This window comes from Antrostomus carolinensis, unplaced genomic scaffold (genome assembly GCF_000700745.2).
Source record: "Antrostomus carolinensis isolate BGI_N321 unplaced genomic scaffold, ASM70074v2 scaffold51402, whole genome shotgun sequence".
NCBI lineage: Eukaryota > Metazoa > Chordata > Aves > Caprimulgiformes > Caprimulgidae > Antrostomus > Antrostomus carolinensis.
The window spans coordinates 1-11,433 of NW_010301190.1; the positions used below are offsets into that span (position 1 = coordinate 1).

Here is an 11,433-nt window from a genome sequence, read left to right on the forward strand (position 1 = left end):
TTTTATTTAACTGTTTTCAAAGCCACTGAGGTACTGTTTTGGCCATTCAACTTTTTGTGAATTGTATTGCTCGTGCTGTGTCCAGCATTTGTTTGTTCAAAACTGAAGCAAGAGCAATCTTGAAGAAAACCTGTCTCAAGGACATCTTGTTTTTGCAGGATCTGTGAGCTCATTGCCCTTTCCCATGTATTGTTGTCCTTCTGTTATAAACAGGGAAAGATGCTAACCCACAAGAGAGAAAAGCTGCCATGAAGAATGCTGAACAATTCATACAGCAGATGAATTATCCTGCCAACACACAGGTGCGATCTGTTTATGAGACGATACCAGCAGAGCATGAGCTCTGTTAAAGACTTTGTTTTTAAATCAGAAAAAAAAATAAAAAAAAAAAATTATGGGGTTATAAGACATGTAGGCAGTGTTTCACTAACAGGTAATTCAGAAAAGTTTCTGTTTGAGTAACTCTGTCAATTTTGTTTTCCTTCCATTTCATGAATCTTGCTTAATTTCAGATTCAAGTCCTTCCTGAAGGAGGTGAAACGCCAATTTTCAAACAATTTTTCAAAGACTGGAAGGATAAAGATCAAAGTGATGGCTTTGGCAAAGTATATGTCACAGAGAGAGTGGCTAAAATTGAGCAGATTGAATTTGATGCTACCAAGTTACATGAGTCTCCACAAATGGCTGCCCAGCATAACATGGTAGATGATGGTTCAGGGAAAGTAGAGGTAATGTTTGTGTTTTATTAAGTTGTATCCCAGTTACCTAATTTATTCTGTTACTTGTAATGGAATAAGCTGCTACTCTATATTTTGCCATTTACATTGTTGTGTAGAGTAACACTACAATGGTGGTACTGTTCCTTCTACCATCAGAAAAGTGGAGAGTGAATCTCTTTGGCAGCTGTATGCTGGGTCATGATTTTGTGGTGTTTATGAACAATGTTGTACTAGTAATCCATGGAAATCAAGCAGTAGAAATATTTCCCCTTTTATACAATACCTTTTAAATATATATTTTAAACATGATCCTTAGCCTAAAGAAAAACTTCTAGCTCACATCAGCTTGTAATTTGAAATGGGAAAACTTGCCCTTGGAGTCAGAAGTTCATTCAGTGTCTTTATGCATATATCCAGTCTGCATTCTAGAGGAACCTAGGAACCTTCTTGGTCCCTAGTCTGTCTCTCATGTAGTCTGGATTTGGAGATAAAAAGATGACTTCCTAGGTCTATCCATATCACACTGCAGGAATATCTTCAGACTCCACAGGACTGGTTTGGCATTGCATCAGCACAGCCTGTTGAATGCTGGTCTGCATGTTGGGATTCTGAAAAAGAAAAAAAAAAAAAAGAGGGATAAATACCTACAGTCCCATTGGCATATTTCACAGAATCACAGAATATCAGGGATTGGAAGGGACCTCAAAAGATCATCTAGTCCAATCCCCCTGCCAGAGCAGGAACACCTAGATGAGATTACACAGGAAGGCGTCCAGGCGGGTCTTGAATGTCTCCAGAGAAGGAGACTCCACAACCTCCCTGGGCAGCACGTTCCAGTGCTCTGTTACACTCACAGTAAAGTAGTTTTTTCTCAAGTTTAAGCGGAACCTCCTGTGTTCCAGCTCACACCCATTGCCCCTTGTCCTATCGTTGGGCATCAATGAGACGAGCCTGGCTCCATCCTCCTGACATTCGCCCTTAACATATTTATAAACATTAACTAGGTCACCCTTCAGTCTCCTCTTCTCCAAGCTAAAGAGACCCAGCTCCCTCAGCCTTTCCTCATAAGGGAGATGCTCCACTCCCTTAATCATCTTGATGGCTCTGTGCTGGACTCTCTTAAGCAGTTCCCTGTCCTTCTTGAACTGTGGGGCCCAGAACTGGACACAATACTCCAGATGCAGCCTCACCAGGATGGTCCATTGGCTTGAGCCAAAGCATCTTAGATCCAAAGTATTTTTTGCTGTATAATTTTAGCAGCATGTTATTGGAGAGCAGTTGTTAACTGAACTGGGCTGTGGTGAATCAAATAGGAAGAAATCTGTGTAATGCTGTGTTAGCTGATTACCATGTGCCTCTCCCAAATGATATGATAGTTCTATGATGAATCATTCTGTGCCATTTATGTGATATTATCATCTTAAGTTGTCAAGAAAGTAAGTTCAACATACATTATGGGGTGATCATGTGGCATTAAAGCATCAAGATAAAGCAAAGTGTACTGCAATAGCTTGTACTGCAATAGTCATTATTCATTCATCCAGTGGGCGCAGGGTGTTATCTATCTACTTCATTGAGAATCTTTACTGGTTTTATTCCATAATAATTGGGAACAGAAACAAATGTCACTCAAGGGATGACACTATAAATTACTTCTTGAAGAGTCTCAGGATGGAGTTCAGTATTCTAGAGTGATTTCTCTGTTTCCCCAGATCTGGCGTGTGGAAAGCAGCGGCAGAGTTCCTGTAGGACCTGAGACATACGGACAGTTCTATGGTGGTGACTGCTACATTATCCTCTACACTTACCCTAAAGGGCAGATCATCTACACCTGGTATGTTTGGTTGGCTTTACACAGACCTCCAGCATGTGGATATGATTTTATGCTGAATTTATGTCCTTTTCAGAAGAACCATGTGTAAATGCAAGGTTGTTTACTGTGTGTTTGTCATGCAGTATAAACTCTGGATTATTATGAAACTGGACTTAACCATTGTCTTTCTCCTTGTCCTCCTCAGGCAAGGAGCCCATACTACAAAAGATGAACTGACTGCATCTGCATTTCTGACTGTTCAGCTGGATCGGTTATTGAATGGTCAGGCTGTGCAGGTTAGTGTCTTTTGGATGAAATTCAACAGAGCATGCAATATCTGCAAATTTCAATGAAAACTGAAAGAAGGAGGTAGCATTTGAAAACTGGGCTTATCAGCTGCTCATGGTCTGTATCAAGCCAAGCACCATGGGCTCCTGTTAAAGCCACTGAAGATTTCCCATTTGAATCATCCTTTATGAATGTAGATGTCCAAAAGAACACAGGTATAGCACAACTTCAAACTGCCTTTTCTTTTCTTTGATTTTCACTGTCTAAAAATTAGGTTTTAGTCCTGCCTAGCCTTGCAGACTCTGTACATGGTCAGCAGAGAACGAATGACGAGATCCTTCCAGGGCAACTCACTCTGAAGCAGTTGTCTGACAGGGTGATAGACCTGTGTGAGCTCCCCTGTCTCCTTTTGATTATGTAGGAAGCTACAATGTTTAGCCTAGACAAGACACCTGACTTTTAGAGGACCAAAACTAGGAGACATTAAAGCCACATGACAGCCAGAACACAAAACCCAGCCAGAACTGTACCACAGGGTCTGGCTTGTCCCTGCTGTAATGAGGAACGTAACTGGGGTTTTCCCATCCCATAGTGCTTGCAGCTCCATGAAAGCAGGAGGCACATCCTCACTTGCAGAAATGAGGTGTGCAAGGCAGAACACAAGACACTGACAGCTAAAAAGGTGTGAGAAGATAAGCTAGTCCTAGCACAACTAGGGTGTGTGCTATCCTTTCATCACTAGTGAGGAGTCGCAGGTAGATGGAGAGGTGAGACTTCTTTTCACAGAAACGCTAGAGCTGGAAGATGACTAGGGACAGGCAGAGATTTTCTAGGCAGCAGGAGATAATTCTGTGCTTTGCATTTCTTAATTACCAAAGTAAACTGCTTCCCCCACCCACTAAGGTACAGTTAATTTAGATGGCAGACCATACTTTTAGTTATTAATCAGTTATGATTTATGATTGAAACTGTATTAAGGAAGGATTAGAACACTTCTAGGTAATTACTCCTTGAAATATTCCTAACACATGTTCTATATTTGGACAGAATTCAGCATAATATGGTCCTGCCTCATAACTAAGGCCAAAACTAACACTACAGTAATAATAATATTACTACTAACAGCTGCAATAATAATGTGCTTAAAAAGCCTTTTTATTAAAGCTGAAGACGATCCATTTCACTGCAATGGACATAATACTTAAAAGTACTTGTAGCCTGTAATTAATTTAGGAATATATGTATATACTCATATTTGTATTTGTATGCATGTACATGGCTACCTAGAATATATTATCTGTGCTTCACATCTGTACTAACATTATTTGAAAGGTTTAAATGGACTGGTTTGTGGTCACTAGATGGCAATACAGTACAAATTACTATTAAAAACTCATTCCCCTATTTGTTTTGCAGGAATGTGTTTCCCCCAGCAGGTTTGGGGTGGGGTTTTTTGGGGTTGTTTGGTTTGTTTTTTTTCGGGGGGGGACGGACGGACACACGACACATTTGTAAAATCCTGCTGCAGTTTGGCACCCACAAGTATATGTGTCCTAGGGTATCCTTATGAGGCAACTGTACCAGTCTGTCCAGTGGTGAGAAAAGCAAAGGCACGACCCCCACTGCCCCTGCACCCCGGGCTGCAGCTGCCCCGGGCAGGGCTGAAGGGCTGGGGCTCTCCCCTTCCCCTCCTCTGCTGCCTGTGCAGTATGCCTCCAACCCTTTCTGGGAGTGAAAGGCAGGGAGTCGCAGCCCTCCACCTTGACGGGTGGTTCTGTTATAAAGGAAGAATAAACGGTTGTATACAAATAACTTTTATCAGACATTAACCTAAAAATAGTTGTTCTTCATAATGCAATGTGTTTTTTAAGATTGCAATGACATCTCTTGCATCTATAATGGAAGTCCATTTTTGTCATCCATGTTATCCACTGCAAGATAGATTTATGCTCATCTTTTTAATACTTTTGCAGGTAAACTACACATAGAAATAATTAACAGGATAAATAACCATTCTCTTCTGCTTAAATACAAGACATCTAAACTTCTCGGACTGTTTTTCAGGGGAATTCAGTCACTCTATAAAACTCTAAGACATGACAGTTCTTTTGAAAAAGAATAATTTTCTTACTACAGCATATAGCAGACATTTTAATCAGTGTTAGAAATTTGAATCTTGTCTTTGCATCAGCGTGATTGACAAAAAAATCTCACAAATGCTCTAACTTTAGTGTGTCTGGAGCTATATTTTTAGATCTCCTCAGCTTGCCATTTCTCATTCTTGCTAACATACTTAGCATTATTGGCTAACATCCCCTATGCTGTTCAACAAAGAAAAAATAACTACTTGTGTCCTTTTGTTTCTTTTATTGCATTTCTTTACATATGTACAGATCCGAGTCAGCCAAGGCAAAGAGCCTGCACATTTACTGAGCTTGTTCAAAAACAAACCGCTTATTGTCTACAAGGATGGGACATCCAAGAAGGAAGGTCAGAAACCTGCTCCTCCCACGCGACTCTTCCAAATCCGCAGGAACCTGGCAGCCATTACCAGGATTGCAGAGGTAAGGTCACCTGCTAAGTAAACCAACTGTTCCCCATGGGAAATGGTATAGGTGCCACGAGCCTCTCCAGCTAATTTTGTTGGGTAGTCACACCTGGTGGGAATGCACTCCAAATTAAATCCACTGCTTTATGTGACCAGCTCATCTAATAAATCACAGAGGATATGCCGTAACTGCCTGCAACCAATCTACATCTTTCAGAGAATACTGTAAAAAAACATGTAATGAACAGTCAGCTGACAAAGGATAGACAAGAAATCAACAACCCTTATGAGACAGTCTTCCCTACTGCCAAATAGTCCTAACCTTTACCCTTCAAGTCAGTTCCCTGTCTGAAGTTAAGTTCTTCTCTAATTTATATCAGTATAAATCCAGGGAAAAATAGAAGAAAAAAAGCATAGCTGATTAACATCTATCTGCACATTTTATATTAACATTAAAAATAGTGATCACATTGTTTGAAAATATGAAGAATAAAACATTTTCTTTCTTGATCTAGGTTGATGTTGATGCAATGTCACTAAACTCTAATGATGTCTTTGTTCTGAAACTGCCAAACAACTCTGGCTACACCTGGGTAGGAAAAGGGGCAAACAAAGAAGAGGAACAAGGAGCTCAATACATTGCCAACATTCTTAAATGCCAGACTGCTAAGATTAATGAGGGCCAGGAACCAGGTTAGTATGAGGCCACGTGGTTGCTAATAGGCAGCTGAGAATACACAGCACTGCGTGGAAATACAGCCTAAATGGTTTTTGCGGTCATATATTTTGTAGGCAGAAGCATATGCTCAGTTTCTCCCTTTGAAAATTCAACCTGACATTTTACCATGGATATCTATCCAGAACGAGCTGCTGCACAAGCAGTGTGATGCCCTGGAAGTCTGTAGGACAGTAGCAGGAGCTGCAGAGGAATGTTGTCCTTTCTTTACCCTGAGTGCCTAGGAGGGGAGAAGGACATAGCACATTGCTTTTTCTAGGTCTCCAAGTGATATCTTTATTGTTATTTTGACAAACTACAGTAAGAACTAAAAGAAAATGCACGCATCTTTGAGACAGAAAATAAGATGTTGTTTGGGGATTCTTGAAACAGTATCTAACAAGCTAAAACACCAAATGTTAAATACACTGCTGAATAAAGTATATATTGTGTATTTCAGAGGAATTCTGGAAAACACTTGGAGGTAAAAAAAAATACCAGACTTCATCACAGCTCTTGACAAAGGCTGAAGATCATCCCCCTCGCCTGTATGGTTGTTCTAATAAGACTGGCAGATTTATTGTGAGTATATGTGGGATGCATTCCTCTCTGTTTAATTACATATTTTCTGGTATATTTTGCCTTGGGAATCATCAGACATTAAATGAATTTAGAGATCTGGCTTAATTAGCCATGCTTGGCAAGAAGTAGAGAGTTGAGGTTTGGTGCTTTAAATCAGTCCAAATGCAAAGGACGAACAGAAGAATTAGTACTGCAAATGTTTGCGTGCAGAGCCTAGGACTAGAGGCTTGCAGATGCAAAAGATAAGGCATTTGCCCAGTCAAAAGCAATTGTGTTCTTGCAGAGCATTGCCAGACTGCTATCATTTTGCCTAGAAAGTGCAGTCAGTGCCTTGCCCCTTACGTGTTTGATAGTGGTGGCGAGGAAAACAAATATCGCTTACCAAAAATCCCTAGCAGTCTGAAATTTTCCATAGAGATTTAAGGCATGTAATTATGCCTCTGAGGTACTGACCTGTGCTCAAGGAGGTAGGAAGGCCCATTTCCTTAGCAGAAATACCCAGAGCTGTGTGCTGAGTATTAAGCCTATGATTCAGGCTTAATAACTTACCATATTCTAGAAGGGCAATGATGTGTCACTGTTTGGCAAGGATGCACTAATTTTTAGGTAGGGGACATAGTTGGCTGCCATCTCTGCAGTCTCCTTAAGGCACAGCCCATTAATTTGGAGAAGGATAAAACAAACAGGATCCTTGAATAAGGACTTTAAAATCTTATGAGAGTAGTGAAGTATATTCTTCTAACAAGCTTCTAAAACCCTCCTGTGAAATACAGTAATAGGAACCAACTTCTCTATAATAGTCTGCTGGGAGCTATGCATTTGTTTGGTTTTTGTTTTAAATTCCCTCCAAATTCTGTGAAATCCCCTCTTTCCTGTAGGATTTGTATAGTAACAGAATCATCATTGTTAGAGCTCACCAGAAGAGGTAGGTCAGATCACTCCGACCTTCTGGCCACCATAACACAGGGTGGGGACAAAGAATGTCTTTTGCACCATCTGCTTACTGTCCCTTTAGCACTAATACATGACCAAGCATAACCAAACCCATGACAGTCCTTTAAAAATAGAGGGCTGACCACTAGCTACATTATTATCTCTCCTTCTCATACAAAATAACATTAAATTGCATTCTTGTCTGCCTGCACATCCTTGGAAGAAGCAAGCAGTCTGCCTTTTCTTTGGGGACTTAGCCTTGATGGCTTAGTCAACTGTAATGTCTGATTGTCAAGTGACTGGAAAGCTAACTTCGGTGTGTATTTCATCACTGAGCTCACCCACTGCAAACCAAAGCAGTTTCTTTTCCTTACAATGAATGTAAACATTAGCTGCATTAATATATCAGCTAAATCAGTTTGCTTAGTACAAGGTGCTCTATGGAAATTTCCCTGTCCCCTTCTCCTGGCAGCCCTCAGTCCCAACTTAACAATAATCACAATTACAGTGTAAAACTCTGCCTCTCCTGAGGATATCCTATCAATTCTTACAAACTCAGAACTGATTTTGTAGGACATGCAATTATGTGATTTGTTTCGTTTCAGTGAAACACCCTTGACACAGTCATCAAATCAGTTTAGGGCTTGACCCTCTAGAAGCAAAAAGAATTGCACAGCAGCTTCTGGACTTAGCCTTTTAAAATATATATTTTGTCTGTGCAAAATCAGAATATCTTGATAAACCATTAAAAAAACCTCCCAAACCAAAACAAAATAAAAACATAATATTCATTTTAGATTGAGGAGGTCCCAGGAGAATTCACTCAGGATGATTTGGCTGAAGATGATGTCATGTTGCTGGATACTTGGGAGCAGGTAAGCTGTGTACTTGACCACTGTTTTGTGGTAATAAGGATAATTTATTCTTAACCATTTAGGTCATAGGATGGGAGGAAAAATCATCTTGGTGAGAATAGATGAGGTTTTGTTTTCTTAAATTATACCAGAGGGAGCTATATTTTTTTGAGCTATATGATGTGGTAGTGTTAACATACATAACTGAATTTCCAAGCATAATGTGTGACCATGGCAGGCGCTTCACATTAACACCATTGGAGGCTGCATGAATATAAGCCCCAGCAATGTTCTTAAAAGCTCTCAAAAATGTTATTGAGGTTATCACTAAGATTAATTAATTTTAAAAAGATAGTTATTACATAAAAGATATTTGGAAGCCACAAAATCCCTCAAAAAGTCTTCCTAAAGAAGGGATCAAACACTAGACCCTTACACAGATTTCTTCAGAGAACTAGGTGGAGGATAACAGAAACTATCATCTCCTTTATTGTCCCAGGTTCTTTGAAAACTGAAAATGTTGAGGGTTTTTTGGATGACAGGCAAACTTACTGTGGGTGTGGAGACCACGTCTGTTTCTCACAGTATATTTTCTCTACTCTTCCTCTCACCTTCGAGGGAAAGTGGGAGGAGGCCACAGATCCCATGCTTTATTTGTCTTCTTCAGACTAACCCTTAAAGAGAAAAAGGCTGAGGTTTTTGGAAATAAGAAGGAATGTCCATGTGGGAAGGAGTGATGGGGTAAGGTGGGAAGACCTGGATGGAAAGTAGTAGGGATATACTGACTCAAGCAAGAAAGAAAGAAGTCCAGAACATGCAGCGGGTTTCCAAAAGGAACCTTGACAGAAAAAAAAAAAGAAAAAAGAAAAAAAGAAAAGAAGCAGGGATTGCAGATCGGGGCTCTGGTTGTTGGGTCATTCAGTGCGTTATCTACCAGTTACCCTGGGTAGTAGCACTGATCATAGGGCACAAGCGTTGATGCGCATGCAGAGCGAATATAGCTCCTGTTCAATGTTTTTAACTGCACCTAATCAGCAATTTCCTTGGCAAACTGTAAAAGATATCCATGGAAAAGGTAATTAAAGTTCTTTTCATCAGAGTGCATAAAAGTGCAGCCTTCTAGTGTCAAGGGAGCAGAGAGATTTCAGAGGACAGAACTACAGTTTCTCACAAGGGAAAAAAAATCATCAGTTGTGGTGTGTGAGAGCTGTGTATCTCTGCAGTCTCTTCATAGTGTGTATCCTTCCTCCGAGTGGAATTAACTGTTTTGTCCTTTACCTGCTGGACGCAACATCCTTATAACAACCTGAGACCTAAATCTCTCCTCTATTTGCAGGTTTTTGTCTGGATTGGGAAGGATGCTAATGAAACTGAGCGACAGGAATCTGTTAAATCTGGTAAATCAAATAAATTTGGCAGAATTCTAAGTGGAGAAGTATCCATATTACTTAAAGAAGTGAAAAAGATTATGTAGAAGAAATCTAGTTATGTTTACAGTGTATAAAGGGTTATTGAGTTTATTAGAATTTAATCCTGGAGATTATTTTCTCCTTTAAATGTGATTTAAATGTCATTGTATCTTTCTTACCTGTAAATTTATGGAGAAGAAAATTAATCAACCAGGCTGCAGAGCTTTTTAAAGAATATATAAGAGAGCTCCATGAAAATAAAGTGCAATGAAAAGAGAAAGAATTTAAAAGGAGATACCTCTGAGCTGTACCTTACACTAACGTATATAATCAAAGGAATGCCAGAAAATCCTCAAGTCCTTACATAGCCACCTTTCACTGAGATAAATTAGGAGGAGGAAATTCCACTTGCAGAACAAAACAAGACAACTCATGTGGAATGTCCCTCCTTGAAAAATCACGTGTCATCTCCAGTGTGATTTCACATAGCTGAACTGTTCTGACAAAGTTCTTGCTAAAAACGCTTCCAGATATTTCCCTGGAGTGGAAATATTAGAGCATTTCCAATATGTAGTGATGTCATGTTGCAATGTCAAGGGAAACTATGCCAGCTTTTACATGGGAAAAATGTGAATGAACCTTGTGCATCTGCACAGCACCAGCAAATGCCTTCTTCTGTTAAAGAGCCAAAACCCAGCTGTATGGCAACAAACTGATCAGAGCAACAATCCCTCTGTTTTAACCTCATGGAAAATTCCCTCACTGGCAGCTGGGAGAAATCAGCAATTACCTGATCATTTCATTGCCTTTGAAATAATTTAATTGACTACTGTATTGTAATAGCCCTGGGTTCTTTCACTAGGGCTTTTAATGTATTTTTTACACCCACAGAAGGAATGAACTAATATATGTTTTATTTCCCCTTGGTTTTTAGCCAAACGCTATATTGAAACAGATCCTTCCGGCAGAGATAAGGGGACCCCTATTGTCATCGTGAAGCAGGGGCATGAACCCCCAACATTCACAGGCTGGTTCCTGGCTTGGGACTCCAACAAATGGAAGAACTGATCTAGCCAAGGAGGCTTCAGCTTCAAGCCAAAGAATGATCAGAGCCCAGCTACTTTCTAGTGTTTTTAAGCACAAGCTTATGCAACAATATGATGCATCTGTTGTTACACTTTCCTGAGCTTTTATGTATTTCTGTAAATAACCTAGAAATTCTTAGCACTGGAAAGGATAAATGATAACTGTAAATGGGGTGAGTAGGGCTTTTTGTGTAGTAATACAGAAAGTGCTACCAATACTTTGTTTAATCTATTGATTCTTCAAACAAAAGCTGTGGATCAGCTTATTAAAATGCACTAAAATGGGCCAAACTCTGCCTTCACTTAAAAATCCAAACTAATGCCAAAGACATTCCTTTAGATTAAGGTCAGCATAAAATTTTGCAGTCCTTTATCATTAGTCCTGATAAAGGACTAATTCTGCATCTGTTGCAAGGGTAGGACTGGACATGATTTACTTACTAGGCCAAAATATTGCCACACTCACTCATGTAAAATTTCAGATGAT

The 11,433-nt window shown here is 39.8% G+C and overlaps 1 protein-coding gene across 1 annotated transcript; it reads left to right on the forward strand.

Annotated features, from left to right (window-relative positions):
- Positions 1 to 213: 213 nt before the first annotated feature.
- On the forward strand, positions 214 to 11,055 carry LOC104518266 (adseverin; the record flags this gene model as incomplete). The annotated part of the gene is made up of 10 exons (XM_010163355.1): positions 214 to 302; positions 513 to 728; positions 2,432 to 2,553; positions 2,738 to 2,828; positions 5,214 to 5,384; positions 5,884 to 6,061; positions 6,544 to 6,665; positions 8,396 to 8,473; positions 9,789 to 9,849; positions 10,796 to 11,055. Coding segments are annotated over 10 exons (1,262 nt in total), but the record flags the coding sequence as incomplete, so codon positions are not given.
- Between the last annotated feature and the right edge of the window lie 378 nt (positions 11,056 to 11,433).